Source organism: Gorilla gorilla, chromosome 7, assembly GCF_029281585.2.
Source record: "Gorilla gorilla gorilla isolate KB3781 chromosome 7, NHGRI_mGorGor1-v2.1_pri, whole genome shotgun sequence".
Lineage (NCBI taxonomy): Eukaryota > Metazoa > Chordata > Mammalia > Primates > Hominidae > Gorilla > Gorilla gorilla.
The window spans coordinates 104,500,633-104,527,574 of NC_073231.2; the positions used below are offsets into that span (position 1 = coordinate 104,500,633).

At 38.1% G+C, this 26,942-nt stretch overlaps 1 protein-coding gene across 10 annotated transcripts in view; it reads right to left on the reverse strand.

The window, feature by feature from the left end:
• The window catches only part of STK3 (serine/threonine kinase 3), a 422,170-nt gene that overhangs the window by 280,149 nt on the left and 115,079 nt on the right, over positions 1 to 26,942 (reverse strand). For 9 of the 10 annotated variants that reach the window (XR_008667625.2, XR_008667626.2, XR_010135011.1 and 6 more), the window contains 2 exons: positions 21,234 to 21,398; positions 20,554 to 20,721 (listed from right to left, as the gene is read on the reverse strand). The exons of the other annotated variant lie outside the window; for it this stretch is intronic. Coding sequence is in view for 5 of the 9 variants with exons in the window: in XM_031013812.3 (XP_030869672.1) it covers positions 20,554 to 20,721; positions 21,234 to 21,398 (333 nt within the window). In the remaining 4 variants the exon portion in view is untranslated. The remainder of the gene's footprint in view (positions 1 to 20,553; positions 20,722 to 21,233; positions 21,399 to 26,942) is intronic. 10 annotated transcript variants of the gene reach the window in all.

The following is a 26,942-nucleotide window of genomic DNA, read 5'->3' on the forward strand; positions in this document are numbered from 1 at the left end:
TTTAGGAAAGGAAGCTATGCTTGTTTGTATGGAATCTGCCATTTCCTCCCTGCCAAAACACTTGTTTAAAAAGTCATGTAATATTTCTATTAAATTGTAAATGCGGTCGACAAGGAAATAGCCTACTAGCAGTGTATTACCTTTGTGGCAGTGCCAACGGGCCTACAGCAAAATAGTGCACATGATAATTTCAACATGCATTCCCAAGTAACAAAATTGTGCTTTACATAAATACCACAGAACCTGAGCAAGATCCAGAAAAAGCAATGAAAATCTGCCCAAGCTTTCATGCTTGCCTATATCAATTGTATGTCATAAGTAAAGCAAAATAGAAAAGCATCTACATATGTTCAAGAAGCTTGTGAAGTTAGATCATATAACCCTGGGAAAACTATTGCAGCTTAAATCTGTGTATTTCTTGTTAACCACTGTAACAACTCACTAATAAAAATGAAGAAAAACCATGGATATCAAATGAACCAAAATGTACTAACTACATACAAGTCCTTAAAGATCATGATGCAACTTATTAACAGGAACATATGTTCAGTGTAAGCCACAATTGTTATGTTAAATTACTTCTTTCTTTGATATCATTCATTTGATTACAGAATGTAAGAGATTCATGAGCATTCCAATTAAAATGGTGACCTTCAGTTTATAAGTTACTTACTGAAATGCTTACAAAGTCACCGCTAATCATTTATTTCTTACCTTGCATTGCATAGCACAACTACATTTAATTATGCAAATTAAATGATCCCAGATGTAATAAAGATGGTTCTATTCATGTGAAAGTTATACTTAAAACCAAGTTAACATAATTAAATAATTAATCTGTAATTAATATAGTCTTCTAGGACAGCTGAATTCTATTCTACAGCAATTTAACTAAAATGCATATTTATTTTATAAGTCAGGTATGACTTGTCTTTCTTTTTAAAAATGTCAATCCACACATAATTTCAAAATTTAAACCTGATAGAGACACCATTTCCTCCAAAAATGTAAATTTTTAAGTGTTATACACATGAAATTAGGGTAAATACCTGCCCTCAGTATACCTCCTTCCACCTTCCTACCCTATGCACACCTAGCTATTTATGTCTCCTAAAATAAATGCTAGCTTAAATCTCTGGCACAAATAGTTACTATTACTGGCTTAGAATAAAATAAAACTTACTATGACCAACAGAGTAAGTCCACACAATTGCTTTTAAGATATATATCTTCAATAATGCTTAACGGTTGTCTGTTAAAACAGTTTTCATCCCCAATTATCAAACCAAAGCCACTATATCCTGAGGCCAAAATTAAGGGTGCCCACTAGTGATTTTTCTGATCTCTAATAAGGAACAGGAACTAAAGTGCCAAAAAAGAAATAAATAATATAAATTATATCAATTTAAAATTTAAATGTTAAATAAATAAATTGTGCTAAGTAAAAGTTTGAAAGGCAAGCTGTGAGGGATGACAGCTCTTTCAAGTTGGATTTGATTAGCATTTAATTACTTTCATTTTTTAATTTATTTCATTGATTCTTATGCTAAGTTGTAAGTACAACACTTACTATTTTAAGAAAGAAAAATCTGAGCTTACCAGATTTCAGTATTAACACCACAGAAGTATCTTTGAGATAGGAAACGAAATAAGCACATATTCAACAAAAATATTTATTGGATATTCTTATGTTAGAATCTGCTAGATTCATTTAGACACACAAAGATGAAACATACGTGAATTTAAAACTTAGATCTAGTAGGGAAATAAGACAACTATATCAAAATAACTATGATAATACACAGTAAGTTTAAAAGTGCCATAAGAAAATTATAGATAAGGTGATACGAGAATTCAAAGAAAGAAAAGATTTTTTAAATCAGTGGGATGAGGAACTTCTAACAATAATTAGACTTATCTAAAACTAAGCTTTCCAGAAGTAGAAAGATTACGGGAGGAAGATATCATAATCTACGTCTGGTTCCAGATTGAAATGCAGAACTGTAATATCCTATGATAAAGACAATAGTAAACAAAACACTACCCTAAATACACAATGTAACAAGATGCCGTCTTGAGGGTCACTGATATTAAGAACCACAGTTCTCAGTTATTTTGGGTCAAGGAATCCTTGTTTCAAGGAGTCATTATTTTCATTTGATGGAAAACTATGAACTATCTTACCAGAAAAATACATATCTGCACAAACATCAATATTTAAGTGCAATTTCATAAGATGTGCTGACTGAATTCTCTGCCCCAGAAACAGCTCATTCTACCCTCTTGTGAATCATGGTTTCCATTACTGGGCTAGTATGCAGTATAGGGGAAAATGAAGAAGTAAAAAATAACTGTTTTTCACCATTAGAAAAGATAAAATGTATCGCAGTCCTAATAGGCTCATTATTTTCATATTGCTTCCAGTAGAGGCTGCAGAAGACATCTCAGCAGCCATAAGCAAGAACTTAAAAGTTTTCAGCAATCTCCCCTGGCTAGCAATAAACTGTCAATAAGCAGGTTCAGGCACAGAAACAGTAATTCCTTTGGGTACTGTGTAACATCCCAATACCTCCCATCCTACTGAATGTCCTACAACAGAATCAGGTGATGAAAAACAACTGCTCGATCCTTCCACAGCTCAAAGTTCCTTAAGTAACAATAGTAAATATTAAACGGGCATCCTCTGTAAGAACCTGAACTAATTTATAGTCTCAATATGTTACTTCAAAAGCAACTTCATAAAGCTAGTTCATATTTCTACAGTACTTAGTATTTTACATGTATTGTTCATATACACTATCCCTTTTGATCTTCAAAAAGAACTCTGTGAAGTAGATGGATGAGGGTCCATTATAACTAACTCAGAGATGACAAAATTGATTCAAGCCTCACAGGTCTCAAACATCAGGTCACACCATTATTACGTAGCAACAATAGAAGCATTCGGACTTTGTTAGAATTTGGATTTCCAACACCTGGTTCAGTAATTATTGCTCTATAGATTCAAGTTACAAACCATTACTGGGTCATAAAATCAATGTAATGGATTTGGACCACACATTTTTTAATGAAAAGATGAAACAGAATAGAATACTGTGATAGAACAGAAGTCAGAGTGAATCACAAATAAGGAAAATAAGTATGGTTTCATGTATATTTTGTTTCACTTATGTGTGTGTGTGTGTGTGTCTGCACACATGTGCATAATGGGTCACACTGTGAAAATATTTCTACCATGGACCACAATTTTGAAAGTCTGAAATGTAAATGTCATCTTTCAATCATTAATAAATCAATTTAACTCATCTCCTTTAAATTCTCCCACACAAATACAGAGAAATAATGCATTTGTCAGTATCCCACATTAAAATCCTAAAAAGATGAAATGTAGCATAATTCTTTCTCAGTAAGTATTACTCTAAGCAATACTTAATGGAAACATGTCTCCAAAACTATAATTCATGTTTATATAATTTGTATGTCAGTAGGAAAATGATAATTGCTTCCTCAATAGTTACCAAACTAATCATGTGTACAGAGCACTTGGCAATACCAACAGCAAGGTTAGAATACAGATGAAGAGTAGGAATGCCTCTTTCCTGTGTAAGTATCAGGGGTGACCCCAGCAGGCTTAATCTAGAGAAGTTGAGGCCTGTTTATTCTCTTCACTTGTTCATGTCTTAAAGAATAATAACTCTGACAAGACAAAAATATGTTGAAACTGTCACTGTAATAAACCTTAATCCCCAATTTAGGGTCTAGAATGCCTTGTACCACCACCACCCTTCAATGTGTATCAGGACCACAAAGCAGAGAACTCTTAACTTTCAAATGGAGTAAAAATCCATGTCTTGGAAGCAGTACTGAAATTCCCTGATGATCCCATTTCTCCCACTCCTCTGGATCCTTGGATGATGTGAAAGTACGGTTAATAGAATCAAGGTATCACCTAAAATAGGCAAAAAAAAATAGGGAAGAGAAAGGAAAGGAAACCAAAGGTAGAGAGGGGGGTGAGGGGAGAGTACTCACCTCACGCCCTGTCAGGAAACAAAAAAATGAAAAGACAACAGTAGGAAGAAAAGAAAAAAAGGAAGATAAGGGTAGGTTCAAGGGAGAAATGCAAGTAAAGTATGTAATGACGAAATAATAAAATCTTTATCTACAACCATATGATCTTATGTAATTTGAGATAATATATACATATAACTGAATAAACGTTTCACAGTGTATAGCTTTCTATTCTAACCAACAAAACTCTGATCTACCCTTTCCTATTAAATAAAACAGAAATCTAAATGATTCTAGCATTAAAATGCTAGTTATCACTGAACTATAAATTCCAAAAGAACAGTGAACATGTCTGCTGTGCTTACTACTACTTCCTAACAGCTCAAGTGGTACCTGATAAGTGTGCACCAAGCATCTACGGAAGGAAATAAAGGAAAGGGAAAGGGAGTAAAAGAATACAGAAGGCACTCTAGATGACATTTAATTTCTCTGACACAAAACAACCAATTTGGGAAAGAAGAGATACTGTCCAACTGGTCCCAAGGCCAAATTTATTGCCTTTATGTTAGAATATGCATTTCCTGCATTTTAACAATATTAAATCAAAAATAATTTAATATTAATGATTAAATTTAGTATTGACGAAAACATGGGACTGTCCCATCATGAGAAGATACACATTTACATGGCAGAAAATTTCAAGACTGTCATTCTCGTTACTAAAAGATTCATTAAAAATTATTTGTACTCCAAAAGGTCCCACTAGCTCCCAAGCAATTAATCCTAACCAGAATGAAATGTATGAAATAACAGATACAGAATTCAGAATATGGATGGCAAAGAAACTCAACAAGACCCAAGAGAAAGTTGAAATCCAACACAAAGGAAACAGAAAAATAATCTAAGATTTGAAAGACGGCACAGTTATTTTAAGGAAGAACCAAACAGAACCTCTGGAACTGAAAAATTTACTAGAGGAATCTCAAAATACAGTTGGAAGCCTTAACAACAGACTAAACCAAGCAAAAGAAAGAATTTCAGAGATTGAAGATCAGTTCTTCAAATCAACCCAGTCAGATAAAAATAAAAATAATTTTTAAAAATGAAAAAAGCCTTCAAGAAATATGAGATTATATAAAATGACCAATATGTGACTTACTGGCATTCCTGAGAGAGAAGAGAAAGTGAGTAACTTGGAAAACATATTTGAAGATAGATATAATTCAGAAAAAATTCCAGAATCTTGCTAGAGGGATCAACATGCAGATACAAGAAATCCAGGTAACTCCTACAAGATACTACACAAAATGACTATTCCCAGGGTACACAGTCATCAGACCATCCAAGGTCACCCAAAAGAAAAAACCTTAAAGGCAGCTAGAGAAAAGTGTCATATGACCTGTAAAGCAGCAGTCTCCAAACTTTTTGGCACAAGGAACCGGTTTCGTGGACGACAAGTTTTCCATAGATAGGGTTGGAGGGGGTGGTTTAGGGATGAAACTGTTCCACCTCAGTTCATCAGGCATTAGTTAAGAGTCTCATGAGGACTGCACAACCTAGATCCCTTGCACGTGCAGTTCACAAAAGGGTTCACACTCCTAACAGAATCCAATGTCAGTGCTGATCTGACAGGAGGCGGAGCTTAGGCTGTACTTCTTGATTGCCCACCGCCCACCTCCAGCTGTGTGACCCGGTTCCTAACAGTCCACGGACCGGTACCAGTCTGTGGCCCAGGGGTTGGGGGACCCCTGTTCTAAAGGGAAACCCATCAGACTAACAGTAGACTTCTCAGCACAAATCCTACAAACCAGACAAGATTAGGGGCCAATTTTGAGCATTCTTAAAAGAAATGCCAGCCAAGAATTTCATATCTTGCCAAACTAAGCTTCATAAATGAAGGAAAAATAACGTATTTCCCAGACAAGCAATTACTAAGCAAATTCATCACTGCCAGACCAGCACTACAAGAGATGCTTAAGGGAGGTCTAAACATGGAAACAAAAGAATGACATTTACTAACACAAAAGCACACACAAAGCACATAACCCACACACTCTATAAAGCAACTATACAATTGAGACTACAAAGCAACTAGCTAACAACCCTGTGATGGGAACAAAACCTCACATATCAATATTAACCTTGAATATAAAGGGCCTAAATGGCCCACTTAAAAGACATAGAGTGGCAAACTGGAAAAAACAAACAAAATCCATCTTTCTCTTATCTGCAAGAGAACCATCTCACAAGTAACAACACCCATAGACTCACAGTAAATGAATGGAGAAAGATCAGTTAAACAGAAAACAAAGAAAAGCAGAGGTCTTATATTAGATAAAATAGACTTTAAACAAACGACTGTAAAAAAGGACAAAAAAGAGCATTATATAATTTTTAAAGGGTTCAGTTATACAAGAAGACTTAACTATCCTTAAATATATACACACTCAACACTGGAGCACCCAGATTTATGAAAACAATTACTTTTAGACCTAAGAAAAGATGTTGACAGCCACACAATAACAGTGGGAGACTTCAACACCCCACTGACAGCATTAGACTGATTATCAAGGCAGAAAACTAACAAAGAAATTCTGGACTTAAATTTAATGCTTGACCAACTGAACCTGATAGACATCTACAGAATACTCTACCAAACAACCACAGAATATACATTCTTCTCATATGTACATAGAACATACTCAAAGACTGACCACCTGCTCAGTCATAAAGCAAGTCTCAATAAATTCAAAAAAATCAAAATCATACCAAGCATCTTTTCAGACCACAATGGAATAAAAATAGAAACCAACACCAAGAGGAACTCTCAAAACCACATAAATACAAGAAAACTAAACAACGTGCTCTTGAATGACTTTTGGGTAAACAATGAAATTAAGGCATAAATAAAAAAGTTCTTTGAAAAAAATGAAAACAGAGAAACAACATACCAAAACCTCTGGGATACGGCAAAAGCAGTGTTAAGAGGAAAGTTTAGAGTGCTAAATGCCTACATCAAGAAAATGGATCTCAAATTAACAATCTAACCTCACACCTAAAGGAACAAGAAAAAACTAAACCCAAAGCTAGGAGAAGAAAATAAATAAGTAAAGTCAGAGTAGAACTAAATGAAATTGAGAACAAAAAACCATACAAAAGATCAATGAAACAAAAAGTTGGTTTTTTGAAAGGATGAATGAAACTGACAGACTGCTAGCTAGATTAAAAAAGGAAAGAGAGAAGATCCAAATAGGCACAATCAGAAATAACAAAGGTGACATCACAACGAAGCCCACAGAAATACAGCAGATGCTCAGAGGCTACTATGAACATTTCAATACATACAAAGTAGAAAATCTAGAGGAAATGGATTAATTCCTGAAAACACAAAACCTCCAAGATTGAACTAGGAAGAAACAGAAATCCTGAACAGACCAACAAGTAACAAGATTCAATCAGAAATTACACACCTACCAATGAACAAAAGCCCCCGAAGAGAGAGATTCACAGCCGAATTCTACCAGTCCTAATGAAACTATTACAAAAAATCGAAGAGGAGGGGCTCCTCCCTAACTCATTCCACAAAACCAGTATCATCCTGATATCAAAATCTGGCAAAGACATAACAAAAAAAGAAAATTACAAGCCAATATCCCTAATGAACATAAGACACAAAATTCCTCCACAATATATTAGCACACTGAGCTAGGTGGAATGGCTCACATCTATAATCCCAGCACTTGGGGAGGCTGAGGCAGAAGGATCACTGGAGCTCAGGAGTTTGACACCCACCTGGGACATATATTGAGATCCCATCTCTCCAAAAAAAATTTTTTAATCAGCCAGGTACAGTGGCACATGCTTATAGTCCTAGCTACTCAGGAGGCTGAGATGGGAAGATCACTTGAGCCTGTGAGGTCAAGGCTGCAGTGAGCCATGACTGCACCACTGCACCCCAGCCTGGATGACAAAGTAAGCCTGTCTCAAGAAAAAAAAAATTTATATATATGAGCAAACCAAATCCAGCAGCACATTAAAAAATTAATTCATCACCATCAAGTGGGCTTTATTCCTAGGATGCAAGGATGATTCAACATATGCAAGTCAGTAAATGTGATTTACCACATAAGAAGAATTAAAAACAAAAACCATATAATCATCTCAATAGACACAGAAAAGGCTGTTGATAAAATCCTATACTCCTTCATTATAAAAATCCACAACAAACTTGGCATCAAAGGAACATAACTTAACATAATAAGAGGTATCTATTACAAACTCACGGCCAACATCATACTGAATGGGCAAAAGCCAGATGCATTCCCTTAAGAACTGGACCAAGACAAAGATGTCCACTCTTACCATTCCTATCCATTATGTCACTGGAAGTCCTAGCCAGAGCAACAAGGCAAGAGAAAGAAGTAAAAGACATATAAATAGGAAAAAAAGAAGTCAAATTATCTCTCTTCACTGACAATATAATTGTATACTAGAAAATCCTAAAGATTCTGTCAAGACTCCTAGGCCTGATAAATGATTTCAGCAAAGTCTCAGGATATAAAGTCAATGTACAAAAATCAGTAGCACTTCTATACGCTAATAATGTTCAAGCTGAGAGCCAAGTCAAGAATGCAATGCCATTTACAATTCCTACTAAAAAAAAAAAAAAAAAAAAAAAAAAAAAAAAAAACCTAGGAATACACCTAACCAAGGAGGTGAAGGATCTCCACAAGGAGAGCTACAAAAGACTACTAAAAGATAGCAGAGACGACACAAACAAATAGAAGAGCATTCCATGTTCCCAGGTTGGAAGAATCAATATTGTTAAAATGGTCATACTGCCCAAAGCAATCTACAGATTCGATGCTATTCCTATCAAACTACCATCATCATTTTTCACAGAATTAGAAAAAAACTATTCCAAAATTTATATGGAACCAAAAAGGAGCCTAAATAGCCAAGGCAATTCTAAGCAAAAAGAACAAAGCCAGAGACATCAATTTACCTGACTTCAAACTATACTACATGGTACTGTAACCAAAACAGCAAGGTACTGGTACAAAAATAGACACACAGACCAATGGAACAGAATAGAGGCATAAAAAAATAATGGGCTCATGTACTTTGCAGGAATGTGGATGCAGCTGGAGGCCATAGTCCTAAGCAAACTAACACAGAAACAGAAAACCAAACACTGCATGTTCTTACTTATAAGTGGGGGCTGAATACTGGGTTCACACGGACATAAAGATGGAAACAACAGACGCTAGGAACTCTAAAAGGAAGGAAGGGGTGGAGAGGACAAGGGCTGAAAAACTTCCTATTGGATACTATGTTCACTATCTGGGTAACAGGATCAGCAGAAGCCCAAACCTCAGTACCATGCAATATACCCTTGTAACAAACCTGCACATGTACCCTAAAATAAAAATGGAAATTTAAATAATACAAACTATGAAAAAATATTTTTAAAAAATAATTTCCAAAGAATATGAAATGCTGATTTACAATTATTAAATATTTACACAACTTCTTCAGAACACACCTATTGCATAATGCAAAGTACATATATATGATTTAATAAAAATAATCCTCTACTTGGTAGACAACTAAGTCATTTGCATAGAAACAGTGAAAAGCATTCTGATTGAAAGATCTCTCAATATAGTGATTACAAAGAAGACATACAAAGTGACTCAGACTGCGTATTATAATTAGGGTGGAGAAAGTGACATGGGGACAATTGGAAAGACAATAAACAGACAGTAAAAAGTTAAAGGAGTAGGAGACCTTCACCAGCATAGAAACAACAAGCAGGTCAGTACTAGAGAGAGGTTAAACAAAAAAACCCAATTTAAAAATGGGCAAAGGAGCACCGGGTGCAGTGGCTCAAAACCTGTAATCCCAACACTTTGGGAAGCCAAGGTGGGTGAATCACAAGGTCAAGAGATCGAGACCATACTGGCAAACATGGTGAAACCCCGTCTCTACTAAAAATACAAAAATTAGCTGGGCGTGGTGGCGCGCATCTGTAATCCCAGCTACTCGGGAGGCTGAGGCAGGAGAATCGCTTGAACCTGGGAGGTGGAGGTTGCAGTGAGCCGAGATCATGCCACTGCACTCTAGCCTGGGTGACAGAGCAAGACTCCACCTCAAAAAAAAAAAAAATGGGCAAATGAATTGAATAGACAGTTCCCAAAAGATATACATAATGGATAATGGACAATAAGCATATGAAAAGATGTTCAATATCACTAGTCATCAGAGAAATGCAGATCAAAATCACAATGAGATGCCACTTCACTCCCATTACAATGGCCATTAGCAAAGAAAAACAACAGAAAATAACAAGTGCTGGCAGGAATGTGAAGAAACTGGAACTCTTGTACATTGGTGGTAGGAATGTAAAATGGTACAGCTGCTGTGGAAAACAGTATGGAGGTTCCTCAAAAAATAAAACACTCTTGAATTGATGATTGTGGATCCAGTTCATGGTAGCATTATTCACAAAAGCCAAAAGAAGGAAGAAACCCAAATGCCCATCAACAAATGAATGAATAAACAAAATATGCTATATACATACAAAGAAATATTATTCAGGCTTTAAAAGGAAGCAAATTCTGACACATTCTACGACTTGTATAAATTATTGAAAACATTAGGCTACATAAAACACACACACACAAAAGAACAAATATTGTATGATTCTACTTATATGAGATATTTAGAACAGTCAAACTCATAGAGACAGGAAGTAGAATACTGGTTGCGAGGGGTTGGGGCAAGAGGATATGGAGAATTACTGTTTAATGGGTACAGGGTTTCAGTTTGAGATAATTAAAAAATTTCTAGAAATAGTGGTAATGATTGCACAATAATGTAAATGTACTTTATGGCAATGAATTGTATAGAGTACTTTAAAATGGTTAAAATGATAAATTTTATGTTATATATTACTCATTAATCCTAATTATAATCTTAAATTATGTAATTATACTTATACTATATAAATGTTAATTTTAAATTATACATAATTATTAATCTAAAATTTTCTTTCTCTCTCTATTTGAAAGAAGAGAACATATTATGGGGAGTGTAGTGAGTTGAAAAATGGCCATCCTCAGAAGATATGTCCACATCCTAATCTCTGAAACCTCTAAATGTTACACAATTTGGGGGGGGGAAATACAATTTATGCAGATATAATTAAGTTAAGAATCTTGAAAGCAGAAGATCATCCTGGATCATCTGAGTGGGCCCTAAATCCAATGACAAGTGCCCTTATAAGAGAAAGGCAGAGAGAAATTTGAGGTAGATAGACAAAAAAGAGGACACAGGGCTGGGTGCAGTGGCTCACACCTGTAATCCCAGCACTTTGGGAGGCCAAGGCAGACAGACTGCTTAACCTCAGGAGTTCGAGACCAGACTGGGCAACATGGTGAACCCCATCTCCACAAAAAAAATATAAGATTTAGCCAGGCATGGTAGCTTGTGCCTGTAGTCCCAGCTACTTGCGGGGCTGAGGCGGGAGGATTGCTTGAGCCCAGGAATTCGAGGCTGCAATGAGCCATGTTCACGCCACTCCAGGCTGGGTGACAAAGCAAGACCCTGTGAAAGAAGAAAGAAGATGATGATGATGACACAGACACTCAGAGGATAACGCAATATGGAGACGTAGGCAGAGATTAGAGTGAGACAACTACAATCTAAGGAAAACAGGATTGCAGGCAGCCACCAAGAGCTGGAAAAAGCGAAAAATAGATTATCCCATAGAGCCCCTTGAGGGAGTACAGTCCTGCCAACACTTTGATTTCAGACTTCTGGTTTCCCAGGCTAAATGAAGATACTCCTCTATGCCATTCACCCCTGTGTTAAATCCTTGCAAGGAATCTTCCAACAGGTGGTGTCATACAAACACAGGTGCACATACATTAAGACATCCAAGGTATCTACAAATACCTACACAGCAGGGACTGGGAGATGGAAGGTGTGTTAAGTGTGTTGGGTGTGGTATTACTCAAGTCTCACCACTACAGAGAATCAGTTTTCCAGAATTTCTCAAGCAAATTTTATTATTAATTGAGCAGGAAGGAGGACATGGATTCTTTTCTCCTTTTTGGTGTTGGGTTTTTTTAAATATTAAAAAATGGTTAACTAAGTGTTCACTCTTTACATGTGGACATAACCACATTTTTTGTCTCTTTTTTTAAAATCATTTGTTTGTGAAAAAAGTAGTGCCGTGTGATCTGCAATGGGAGAGAGCTACTGTGTTTTTCTTTTTGATATGCACTACAAAGAATGATCTTCTAACCCATGTCTGTTTTCACGCTGCCTATACTAAAGCATTTGTTGCACCTATTTAAATGCTATGTTTCTCCAAAAAGGGAGGTGGGAGCCAGTTGGAAAATATGGTGGGTTATGGAAAAGACTCTTCAGGAAAGGATAGCATTATTTTTGAAAACATCATTCATCAAAAATGACTCCTTATGTTTGAAAATATCTGCAGGGCTCCTTTCTTTGTAAGTAGGTAGTGTAAGGACACAGAGATAGAGACCTTTTTTTTATTTCTCCTTCACTTATGAAGCTTAGTTTGGCTGGATATGAAATTCTGGGTTGAAAATCCTTTTCTTTAAGAATGTTGAGTATTGGCCCCCACTGTCTTCTGGCTTGTAGAGTTTCTGCCAAGAGATCAGCTGTTAGTCTGATGGGCTTCCCTGTGTGGGTAACCTGACCTTTCTCTCTGGCTGCCCTTAACATTTTTTCCTTCATTTCAACTTTGGTGAACCTGACAATTATGTGTCTTGGAGTTGCTCTTCTCGAGGAGTATCTTTGTGGCATTCTCTGTATTTCCTGAATCTGAATGTTGGCCTGCCTTGCTAGATTTGGGAAGTTCTCCTGGATGATATCCTGCAGAGTGTTTTCCAACTTGGTTCCATTCTCCCCGTCACTTTCAGGTACACCAATGAGACGTAGATCTGGTCTTTTCACATAGTCCCATATTTCTTGGAGGCTTTGTTCATTTCTTTTTATTCTTTTTTCTCTAAACTTCCCTTCTCGCTTCATTTCATTCATTTCATCTTCCATCACTGATACCCTTTCTTCCAGTTGATCGCATTGGCTCCTGAGGCTTCTGCATTCTTCATGTAGTTCTCGAGCCTTGGCTTTCAGCTCCATCAGCTCCTTTAAGCACTTCTCTGTATTGGTTATTCTAGTTATACATTCTTCTAAATTTTTTTCAAAGTTTTCAACTTCTTTGCCTTTGGTTTGAATTTCCTCCTGTAGCTCGGAGTAGTTTGATCGTCTGAAGCCTTCTTCTCTCAGCTAGTCAAAGTCATTCTCCGTCCAGCTTTGTTCCATTGCTGGTGAGGAGCTGTGTTCCTTTGGAGGAGGAGAGGCGCTCTGCTTTTTAGAGTTTCCAGTTTTTCTGTTCTGTTTTTTCCCCATCTTTGTGGTTTTATCTACTTTTGGTCTTTGATGATGGTGATGTACAGATGGGTTTTTGGTGTGGATGTCCTTTCTGTTTGTTAGTTTTCCTTCTAACAGACAGGACCCTCAGCTGCAGGTGTGTTGGAGTTTGCTAGAGGTCCACTCCAGACTCTGTTTGCCTGGGTACCAGCAGCGGTGGCTGCAGAACAGTGGATTTTTGTGAACCGCAAATGCTGCTGTCTGATCGTTCCTCTGGAAGTTTTGTCTCAGAGGAGTACCCGGCATTGTGAGGTGTCAGTCTGCCCCTACTTGGGGGTGCCTCCCAGTTAGGTTGCTCCGGGGTCAGGGGTCAGGGACCCACGTGAGGAGGCAGTCTGCCCGTTCTCAGATCTCCAGCTGCGTGCTGGGAGAACCACTGCTCTCTTCAAAGCTGTCAGACAGGGACATTTAAGTCTGCAGAGGTTACTGCTGTCTTTTTGTTTGTCTGTGCCCTGCCCCCAGAGGTGGTGCCTACAGAGGCAGGCAGGCCTCCTTGAGCTGTGGTGGGCTCCACCCAGTTGGAGCTTCCTGGCTGCTTTGTTTACCTAAGCAAGCCTGGGCAATGGTGGGCGCCCCTCCCCCAGCCTCGCTGCCGCCTTGCGGTTTGATCTCAGACTGCTGTGCTAGCAATCAGCGAGACTCCGAGGGCGTAGGACCCTCTGAGCCAGGTGCGGGATATAATCTCCTGGTGAGCCGTTTTTTAAGCCCGTCGGAAAAGCGCAGTATTAGGGTGGGAGTGACCCGATTTTCCAGGTGCCCTCTGTCACCCCTTTCTTTGACTAGGAAAGGGAACTCCCTGACCCTTTGTGCTTCCCGAGTGAGGCAATGCCTCGCCCTGCTTCAGCTCGCGCATGGTGCGCTGCATCCACTGTCCTGCACCCACTGTCTGGCACTCCCTAGTGAGATGAACCCGGCACCTCAGATGGAAATGCAGAAATCACCCATCTTCTGCGTCACTCACGCTGGGAGCTGTAGACCGGAGCTGTTCCTATTTGGCCGTCTTGGCTGCTTCCCCAATAAAATCAATAATTCTTAATTTACTCTTAAACAGAGATTGCCATGCTTTATGTGAGTTAAATTTCCAGAAAGTTGCCAAGTGTCTCCAATTATCTCCTTAAATCACATTTGACATAAATCTTCCAAAATACACTATTTATTTACACATCTTTTTTTAAGGTTATAAACATTCAGTATTGCATTGCATAGAAGTAAAAATTCTTGGTTTGATTTTTATTTTCTTTCCTTCACCTTATTCAAGAAATCATCAGGTACTTCTGCTGTCCACAGACTGATCCATACAGTTCTTTCCTTACCCCTTTCCCTATGCTGAACAACAGGTAAGCAAACACAAAGGGTTTTTACAGGTTACGCCTGTACTCCCAACTACTCAGGAGGCTGAGGCAGGATAATTGCTTGACCCAGGGAGGTGAAGATTGCAGTGAGCCGAGATGGCGCCACTGCACTCCAGCCTGGGTGACACAGTGAGACTCCATCGAGGAAAAAAATACAAAAATTTGCTGGGTGTGGTGGTGTGCACTTGTAGTTCCAGGTATTCGAGAGGCTGAGGTGGGAGGATTGCTTGAGCCTGGGAGGTTGAGGGCTGCAGTGAGCTGTGATTGTGCCACTGCACTCCTTCCTGCCTTGGTGACACAGTGAGACCCTGTCAAATGGATGGAAGGAAGGAAGGAAGGAAGGAAGGAAGGAAGGAAGGAAGGAAGGAAGGAAGGGAGGGAGGAAGGGAGGGAGGGAGGGAAAAGAAAGGAAAGGAAAAAAGTAAAGAGAAAAGAAAAGAAAGAGGGAAGGAAGGACGGAAGGAAGGAAGGAAGGAAGGAAATGATACTATTTATTCATCTCCTGATTTAAAATATATATATATACACACACATATATACATATGTGTGTGTATATATATGTGTGTGTGTGTGTATATACATATATATACACACACACACATACTTCCTAAGGCTGGGTGCACTGGCTTACGCCTGTAATCCCAGTACTTTGGGAGACCGAGGCAGGTGGATCACTTGAGGTCAGGAGTTCAAGATCAGTCTGGCCAACATGGTGAAACCCCATCACTACTAAAAATACAAAAAATTAGCTTGGCATGGTGGTGCCCACCTGTAATCCCAGCTACTTGGGAGGCTGAGCTGAGACAGGAGAATCGCTTGAAACCGGGAGGCAGAGGTTGCAGCAAGCCAAGACTGCCACCGTACTCCAGCCCAGGCAACAGAGCGAGACTTTGTCTCAAAAAAATTAAATAAATAAATAAATATATATATATATATATACACACACACATATATACACACACACACTCACACACAAACACTCTCTCTCTCTCACACTCACTTCCTAAAGGCCTGAGAAAAAGAGAAGACTGATCTCCTCAAAAGTATGTGGTTAACTGAATTCAAAACTAAATTTTTTTAACTATTCTATTTATCTAACTGATCAAAATTAATTTGGTGGTTTCATATTTAACTTTATAAAATAAACTGAGTTTTAATTTAAAAAAATTTGTTTCACTTAACATTCTGATTAGACTTACTCCCATTTGCCACTACTCACTAATTTTAATCTCATAGCTGAATATAAATTTATAAGCACTTTTATCCCTCTCCTGTTTAAAAGCTTTATATGTTTCAATGTGTACATCATCATTTCTCTTTACTAAACAGATAATCATTACTGTCTACCACAGTGAAGATTCAGTTTACATATACTACAAGTTTCTTTGGGGGAAGAAAAAGTTGTATGGAAACTAACAAATTTGGTTAACTCCTTGCCATCAAACAAATCCAGTGTTTTTAATAGTTCTTTTTATTAGAAAATTTCTCCTTGAACATCTATATTCCAAATATTCCTTATTCTGCCCAGGAATGATAAAAGAAATAATCAATCTTTGACAAACTGATAAACTAAAGCATATAAAACAAATGACCTCAGACTTAACACCTTTGAAGGACCCATTCTCTAATAACTGCAAATTTCCACTTTAACCACTTTCATTTTCTAATTTAGTGCCATCTTTAAGTTCTTCGTATCCCTCAGACTATGACACCCTAAATATATGTCCTACAAAAACCTTAATCAGTGAAAAACAGTATTAATTTGTGGCCACTTAAGGAGAAGCAACTCCATTCTAAATTATCCAAGCTCAAGGCATCTCTTTTTGCCCTAATTTTTGCTGGCCTAAGCAATACTACTTTACAAACAGGCCTGGTACCTAAACACGGTAAAAGGCTGAGAAAATGACTGGGAAACCAAATCCCAGTTCACTCAGTCTATAAGGCAGCACCACTGTTCTGGAGTGTTCCTAATTATATACAGCTAGTGGGCAGGCATAGTGGAAAGGGCTAGAACTCTGTGAGGATGAATGCAAGGCATTTCAGAAAGACTGGCTAGAATCCTCACTCCAATTAGGCAATACCACCAGTGGCTGGGCACCCCACTATAGATGGAGGCTGGGGAAACTCACCCACCACATCCTAACTTTGTCTCTAACTTTGTTCTAGATAGCCACGTATATGTAGTAAATTGCATCATTTACTTATATTAAAATAACTATCAGGTTTTTTGCCTGTATCAGCTGTGGGGTCTTCATGTCATCACATCTTTGTCTCATTGTGGCAACTTTGTAGATTATTGATTATCTCATTAGCCTATATGGCTACCAAAACATGGCTGGAAAACAAAACTTTAAAAATTGAAATCTGTCCATATTTCCTGCTACTCTGGAAAACTTAGAGGGTTCAGATTTTAAATCAGTAATTACAATATTGTGATTACATGGTTTTAAAATGTCTTATTTTTGTTAGCCGCTCCTCCACTTGCACAGAGTTGGGACATTAACACAGAGGATATTTCTTTGGTGTCTAGGCAAAAACACAGAACAAACTGAGTTCATATCTCAGTTCTGCCACTGACAAGTTATGTCATCTTAAATAACATAATCTTATCCATTTCATCCAATCCACCCAATGGAGGGTAAAATATTTATTTCACAAAATTACTACAGTACAAAAAAAAATGTTGGTTAAAAAACTTCAATATTTCACTCACTTACCATAGTGTCATATCCTACCAGCTTTCTCATATCTTAACTACCAGTTTATCTCCTCTCTAACCTCCTGAGATTCTGATTTAATCTGTTTAGGGTAGGGCTCCCCAGATGACTGCTATGCAGCAAGCGTGGAGAACACTACCTATTCTTTGATCACCCCATTTCCTTACACTCTCTCTTTTCTTTCCAGACTGTGCCCTGTTAGTAACCCCTTGAACTGTCTCTCAGCAGCATCCTTAAATTCCCTATAGCCCCATCCTTCTAAGACACTCATTCATTAAAACCCAAACCCTCCATATCAAGGCCATAATGCATTCTACTGCACAGCAGAGCACACTACCACAGGAAGGCCCACAAACCAGGATTAATTACACTATACTTTCTCAATTATCAATTTAAGCTAGGCCCTCAACAATTTTTTTTTTCTCTTGGACAGCTCTTTCTTTCATTGCCCTCACTATACCCCCCACCAAACTACTGTAAACCTTGATGAAACAGTAAAGTTTATTAATTCTATTAAATTTCTACACTTGAATATGTATTTTTAATATTCTACATTGACAAAATGGAAAATATGCATAAAGCACTTCCCCACATATCAAAGAACAACAATAATCTGAAAAAAAGCAGTTGTGTGACTGAGCTGCAAGCTAAATAAACTACAAGGCTCTTTCCAAAGAACATCATTTTTACTTGAAGAATAACTAACAGAAAACTAAGGTTACACAGACTTGGGTATTTGACAGACATTTTCTCAAAAAAGAACCAAGTGAACCTGTCATTTCAAGGAAAACAAAAGGCAGTACTTGTTACCAGTGATAAAACTATCTGTTACATGATCTTAACAGCTTCCAATACTTGCAGTTCAATACTCTACTTTGTAAGACAGCTCACAAACACAAGAAAAGTTAAATAATGATATCATTTAAAGAGGAAATAAACTATATTATGTTTGGAAATGCACGAGGCAACACTTGATTAACTGTCCAAAGAACTGGACTGTGAAGAAATTGCCTATATACAAAATATAAGGAAAAAGAGAAATTTACTTGGGCGATAGCTGTCAAGAATGGCTCTACACAGGCATAAAATCCAAGTTGGGACTTGAAAAATTGGTAGGATTTAGATTTAAAAAAAAAAAAAACAGTGAGCAAGGCATCCTAGGAAGTTTGCAATATATGTATATTTTTTTCTAAGAGAAATATTATTTTCAGGTATATTTTTAATAATGTATAATGTATTCATTCAAACTCTCAGGTAATATTATAAGATCCTTAAAGGAAGAGGCCACATATTACAATTCTCTGCTATCTGAGCACAGGATCAAATTTAACATGTTGAACTATTTGGTTGGAAAAATAAGATTTACACAGGGAAGAAGCAGAATAGTAATAATGGAAGTCCTAAGTTAAATCCCAGCTCTTGAACTTACCTAGGTTGCCTTGGGTAATTTAGTAAACCTCACTGATTCAAACTCAAATACACCTACTTTGAGGATCACCCTACAAACATCCTAACTAAAAGAACCACAGGTAACTAATGATCAGAGATGAAATAAGACTTTGTGTTCCTGTTTTTATGCTGACCTTGTTGTTTTTCAAGTTATTTTCAAACAATTGATGCATTTTTATCTTTCATTTACCAAAAGGAATTTATATACACCAGGAAGATGATACATATTGTATACAATTATATTACTCAAAGAACTCTAGGCTGAGCACACTCCTGTAATCCCAGCACTTTGGGAAGCTGAGGTGGGCGGATCGCTTGAGCCCAGAAGTTGGAGACCAGCCTGGGCAACATGGCGACACCTTGTCTCTACAAAAAATTAGTTGGGCATGGTGGTGCATACCTATAGTCCCAGCTACTCTGCAGGCTGAGGTGGGAGGATCACCTGAGCCCAGGAGGTCGAGGCTCGAGTGAGCCATGATCGCACTACTACACTCCAGGCTGGGTGACAGAGTGAGACCTTATCTCAAAAGAAAAAAAAAAAATCTCTCTTTAAAATGTTTCAATACAGCAGACACATTTTTAAATATTTTCTGTATAATACACTGTTACCTATATTATCGAAATTTAACCCACAATAGCATTATATCAGATGTAATTCCAATTTATTCTTCTTCAGATATTCTAAAATAATGCATTCTTCCTCTTTCTATTTAATTCACATTCCTCCAGCCATCATGATATTATCTTCTCTTTTCTACAAATACACACATACATACACTCCTCCCCTCATTCCTACATCCTTATTGAGATAACTACAGCCACTAGAGGGCAATAAGTATACAAAGATCAGTGTACCTATTTATGATGATGAACTTATCTATATGATTCACATAGTAATAAACCTAAAAAGTATATCATCACAAACCCTGAAACATAGACAATTAGACTTGAATATGCAAAATATATATTTCAAACTCAAAAATTATCCTGCAGAGGTCACAGAAGCATATAATGATGTTCAAAAAAGGAATTCCATTTTCTCAGCAAGCATTCATTAAAAAAAATTAGCCGAATTCCTTTATATGTGCATAGTAATATTAGAAATTAGGATTGCTTAATACCATCCTCAGACCAAAGAAGAGAAAAGGCAGAAAAAAAAAAAAACACACAGTAAGGTATAAATTACAGAGTGGGTAAAAAAGTGAGAAATGATTACTTCCAACTCTTTCACTACCACAATCAAGAAAACAATAAACTGAAGGGCAAAGAGGATTTACCAACCCTTTCTTCTATTGAAAAGCAAGCAAAAATTTTACAGGTATATTTTTGGGGGAGAAGAACAGCGATGGTAGAGATATACAAAGCCTTCAGTTCTTTTCTCACAATTAAGAATGCAGAAGGAAGAGAAGTTAACAGTTACTAATCTTTAAGGGGTAATTTTACCATTTTTAAAAAGAATACATTTAAATGAACTTATTTAGTTTATATTTACTTACATTGACATTACAAAACTGCAACACTTATATAAGGCTAACATTTTCAGCAAACCATAATTTTCTTACCCTCATTGGATGTATATCAGCATAAGGAGGTTTTCCTTCAGCCATTTCTATAGAAGTAATGCCAAGCGACCAGATGTCAGCCACACAGTTATAGCCTATTTCTTGAATCACCTCAGGAGCCATCCAAAATGGAGTTCCTATTACAGTATTGCGTTTTGCCATTGTATCCTGCAATAATGTTACATAGCCATAAATGCTACTACAAAAGCACAAAGGAAATCTGTATGCCAAACATTCTTTCAAACAATGTTAAAATCTCCAATGCCACAGATTATATCAGAAATTGACTATTTTGCTAAAATTTCAACTAGTTATGACATACTTAGGAATTCCGAATTCTGAAAATAACCAAGAGTCCACAGGTAACTTATCCACACTACCATCACTAAACACAGTCATTAAAGATAGTGCTATAATGATAAAAGCTACAGAAATTAGCTACGTAGCTTCCCTTTTAGAACATTTAAGCATTTTGATTATAAGATATATTTTCACATTCAATCACCCTAAATTATAAATTAAATAATACTCAAATTTGGCTCAATTATGGTTCCTTCTCCACAAAAATTAAAAAACTACACATTTCTTTCCATTCCCCCTCAAAAAGTAATTGAAGTTTAGTTATAATCAAATCTGAACCAATTAGCCAAGTGTTTAGAAAACCATTAAAGTTAACTTACTGTTAACTGACCAGCCACTCCAAAATCTGCCAATTTTGCATGTCCTTCTGTATTGAGGAGAATATTTCCAGCTTTTATATCTCTGTGTATTTTTCTCATAAAGTGCAAATATTCTAGTCCTTTCAATGTAGATTTAAGAATGGTTGCAATTTCATCTTCTGTTAACTGGAAAGAAATGTTTTTAAAACCATAATTAAAATGCCACATTAGATAAAATCTTACGAAAGAGCACTAGTAACAAGTATGTCCTTCTGTGTGTGTGTGTGTGTGTGTGTGTGTGTGTGTGTGTGTGTGTGTGTGTGTGTTTTTAAGAGACCCCACTCTGTTGCCCAGGCTACAGTGCAGTGGTGTGATGATAGCTCACTGCAGCCTAAAATTCCTGGGCTCAAGGCATGCTCCCACCTCAGCTTCCCGAGTAGCTAGAACTACAGGCACATGCCACCCCAATAGGCTAACTTATTTTTATTTTTGTAGAGATGGGGATCTCACTATGTTGCCTGGGCTGGTCTTGAACTCTTTGCTTCAAACAATTCTCCTTCCTCAGCTTCCCAAAGTGTTGGGATTATAGGTGTGAGCCACCATGCCTAGCCACAAGTACTTCTTTCTAATGACCACTAAACCTCCAGGAAAATGCTAAAGAGGTAAATAATCGAGAACCTCTTCTTCCCACAATAAGCTTTGTTACTCTTATTACACATTTTACTAATGAAAGGATGATCAAATTTCTCTCTTTAAGATTATCAGTATCAGCAGGGCGTGGTGGCTCACATCTGTAATCCCAGCACTTTGGGAGGGTGAGGCGAGCAGATCACTTGAGGTCGGGAGTTCAAAACCAGCCTGGCCCACATGGTGAAACCTCGTCTCTACTAAAAATACAAAAATTAGCCAGGCGTGATGGCGTGCACTTGTAATCCCAGCTACTCAGGAGGCTGAGGCAGGAAAGTCACTTGAACCTGGGAGGCAGAGGTTGCAGTGAGCTGAGATCACATCACTGCACGCCAGCCTGGGTGACACAGCGAGACTCCATCTCAAAAAAAAAAAAAAAAAATTATCAGTATCATTCCTAAAGCAAACGACATATCTCAAGAATCAGCCTGATATAAGGAATCATAATAGTGATTTCCCACATCTTCTAACACTGGGAGGGCACTATCACAGCTAATATCTGTTCTGAAAAAGTAAATTCAGGTATGTCCCCTGAGATATTTCAGATTCTTGATGAAAATGAAACCAACAGCTTTACATAAAGGAAAGCAAATGAGGGAGGGGGGCTTGCAATGAATCTTCTGTGAGAAGCTTCTACACCAATGCCACTCCTAACCCTTCCAAGTTCTGGACTTCTGACCTAATATTGAGAACTCAGAAGAAAAAACGTCAGAGAAAGATTAGGAAAATGGAAACACAAGCAAAGACTATCAGAGAAGGGAAAAAGGGGAGAGCAGAGAAGGTCAAGGAAGAGAGGGATGGGAAAGAAGGAAAATCTTCTTAACAGTTGTAGCAGTAGAGCCACTGCTACCTGTACCAGGCAATGTGCTAAGAGTTATGCATGCATTCTCTCATTTATTCTTAAAACAACCTTGTAAGGTAGTGTGATATTATGGAATCACAGGAAATATTTGGTCTTTGTAGGTTCTTGGCACAAAATCTCCTAAGACCCTGTGAATTGACTGAGTGAGTGAGAAGTTGAATCAAGATATTTTATCTTTGTTTTCTCACCCTCTCACAAGAGTGACAGGGGCTGTCTTTTGTCATTCATAATAAGCTCCTTTCAACCATACCAGAATTTATACTGATCAGATGACTTTTGGTGGGAGCCTAGATAGCTTCAGGATCGGAGCTGGTTGCCGAAAAAACCAACCAAGTGATTAGATGTTTGGAAATTTCAGCCTGACCCCTGACTTACGGGAGGGCTGCAAGGAGAGAGGGGGTAGAGATTTAGTTAAGCACAAATGTCCAAAGACTTAATCAATCATGCCTATGTAACAGAATCAACCATAAAAATTCTAAATGATTAGGGACTGCTCTCAAGCTTATATTCTATCTATAAGCAACGGGATAATTTGATAGAAAATAGGATAACACAGGAAAATGTCTATGAAAATTGCTATGAGGACAACAATAGAGAGCTACTGATAGAGAACGACTGAGAAGCTACTTTAGATTGACATTCAAGAAGGCCCAAAAGACATTTTACTGAAGTCTAAATGATATAATGGGGCCAACCATGTGAATGGCTACCTGGGAACATACACTCCACAAAAAGGAAAAAAAAAAGATTAAACTATCTTGATTCAACTTCTCAAATTTTCTAAAACACTGAAGAAAAGACAACACTTCCAAACTCATTTTAAGAGGCATTATTCTGATACCAAAGCCAGACAAAGTTACCACAAAACAACTAAGACCAATATCCCTTATGAACACTGATACAAAAATCCTCAACAAAATATAGCACACCCACTTCAACAGGATCGTAACAAGTTATACACCATGACCAACTGTAATGTATTCCTGGAATGCAAGGTTGATTCAACATACAAAATCAAACAATGCAATACACCACCTTAACAGAATGGAGAAGAAACCACATGATCATTTCAAATGAAAACAGAAAAAGCATTTGATTAAATTTAACTTTTCATAAAACACACAACTAATATGAATAGAAGGAAACTATCTCACCACAGTAAAAGTCATATACAAAAAACCCAAAGTAAATGTCATACTCAAAGCAGTAAGACTGAAAGCTTTTCCACAAAGATCAGGAACAATGAAAGGATGCTATTAGGTTGATGCAAAAGTAATTGCAGTTTTTGCCTTTTTTTTTTTTTTAAAGTAATGGCAAAAACCGAAATTACTTTTGCACCAGCCTAATACTTCTGTTCCACATAGTACTGGAGGTTCTAGACAGAGCAATTAGGGAAGAAAAACAAATAAAGGCATCTAAACTGGAAAAAAAAAGTAAAATTATCCCTGTTCACAGATGATATGCTCATATATGTAGAAAATTCTAAAGATTCCACAAAAAAAACCTATTAGAACTAATAAATAGGGGTGGAGACAAGATGGCTGAATAGGAACAGCTCCAGTCTACAGCTCCCAGCGTGAGCGTTGCAGAAGACACGTGATTTCTGCATTTCCAACTGAGGTACCAGATTCATCTCACTGGGGAGTATCGGAAAGTGGGTGCAAGACAGTGGGTACAGTGCACTGAGCATGAGCTGAAGCAGGGCGGGGCATCACCTCACCTGGGAAGTGCAAGGGGTCAGGGAATACCCTTTCCTAGTCAAAGAAAGGGGTGAAAGACGGCACCTGGAAAATCGGGTTACTCCCACCCTAATACTGTGCTTTTCCAACGGTCTTAGCAAACGGCACACCAGGAAATTATATCCTGCGCATGGCTCGGAGGGTCCTACGCCCACGGAGCCTCGCTCACTGCTAGCACAACAGTGTGAGATTAAACTGCAATGTGGCAGCGAGGCTGGGAGAGGGGCGCCCGCCATTGCCCAGGCTTGAGTAGGTAAACAAAGCAGCCAGGAAGCTCAAACTGGGTGCAGCCCACCACAGCTCAAGGAGGCCGGGCTACCTCTGTAGACTCCATCTCTGGGGGCAGGGCATAGCCAAACAAGGCAGCAGAAACGTCTGCAGACTTAAATGTCCCTGTCTGACATCTTTGAAGAGAGTAGTGGTTCTCCCAGCACACAGCTGGAGATCTGAGAACAGACAGACTGCCTCCTCAAGTGGGTCACTGACCCCCGAGTAGCCTAACTGGGAGGCAGCCCCAAGTAGGGGCAGACTGACACCTCACACAGCCCAGTAATCCTCTGAGACAAAACTTCCAGAGGAACGATCAGGCAGCAACATTTGCTGTTCACCAATATCCATTGTTCTGCAGCGTCCGCTGCTCATACCCAGGCAAACAGGGTCTCGAGTGGACCTCCAGCAAACTCCAACAGACCTGCAGCTGAGGGTCCTGACAGAAGGAAAACTAACAAACAGAAAGGACATCCACACCAAAACCCCATCTGTACATCACCATCATCAAAGACCAAAGGTAGATAAAACCACAAAGATGGGGAAAAAACAGAGCAGAAAAACTGGAAACTCTAAAAATAAGAGCACCTCTCCTCCTCCAAAGGAACGCAGCTCCTCACCAGCAGTGCAACAAAGCTAGACAGAGAGTGACTTTGACAAGCTGAGAGAAGAAGGCTTCTGATGATCGAACTACTCCGAGCTAAAGGAGGAAGTACGAACCCATGGCAAAGAAGTTAAAAACCTTGAAAAAAAATTAGACAAATGGCTACCTAGAATAACCAATGCAGAGAAGTCCTTAAAGGACCTGATGGAGCTGAAAACCAAGGCACAAGAACTATGTGACAAATGCACAAGCCTCAGTAGCCGATTCAATCAACTGGAAGAAAGGGTATCAGTGATGGAAGATGAAATGAATGAAATCAAGTGAGAAGAGAAGTTTAGAGAAAAAAGAATAAAAAGAAATGAACGAAGCCTCCAAGAAATATGGGACTAGGTGAAAAGACCAAATCTATGTCTGATTGGTGTACCTGAAAGTGATGGGGAGAATGAAACCAAGTTAGAAAACACTCCGCAGGATATCATTCAGGAGAACTTCCTCAACCTACCAAGGCAGGCTACCATTCAAATTCAGGAAATACAGAGAACGCCACAAAGATACTCCTCAAGAAGAGCAACTCCAAGACACATAATTGTCAGATTCACCAAAGTTGAAATGAAGGAAAAAATGTTAAGAGCAGCCAGAGAGAAAGGTCGGGTTACCCACAAAGGGAAGCCCATCAGACTAACAGCTGATCTCTTGGCAGAAACTCTACAAGCCAGAAGACAGTGGGGGCCAATACTCAAGATTCTTAAAGAAAAGAATTTTCAAACCAGAATTTCATATCCAGCCAAACTAAGCTTCATAAGTGAAGGAGAAATAAAATACTTAACAGATAAGCAAATGCTGAGAGATTTTGTCACCACCAGGCCTGCCCTAAAAGAGCTCCTGAAGGAAGCAATAAACACGGAAAGGAACAACCGGTACCAGCCACTGCAAAAACATACCAAATTGTAAAGACCATGAATGCTAGGAATAAACTGTATCAACTAATGAGCAAAATAACCAGCTAACATCATAATGACAGGATCAAATTCACACATAACAATATTAACCTTAAACATAAATGGACTAAATGCTCCAATTAAAAGATACAGACTGGCAAATTGGATAAAGAGTCAAGACCCATCAGTGTGCTGTATTCAGGAAACCCATCTCACGTGCAGAGACACACATAGGCTCAAAATAAAAGGATGGAGGAAGATCTACCAAGCAAATGGAAAACAAAAAAAGGCAGGGGTTGCAATCCTAGTCTCTGATAAAACAGACTTTAAACCAACAAAGATCAAAAGAGACAAAAAAGGCCATTACATAATGGTCAAGGGATCAATTCAACAAGAAGAGCTAACTATCCTAAATACATATGCACCCAATACAGGAGCACCCAGATTCATAAAGCAAGTCCTGAGTGACCTACAAAGAGACTTAGACTCCCACACAATAATAATGGGAGACTTTAACACCCCACTGTCAACATTAGACAGATCAACCAGACAGAAAGTTAACAAGGATACCCAGGAATTGAACTCAGCTGTGCACCAAGCGGACCTAATAGACATCTACAGAACTCTCCACCC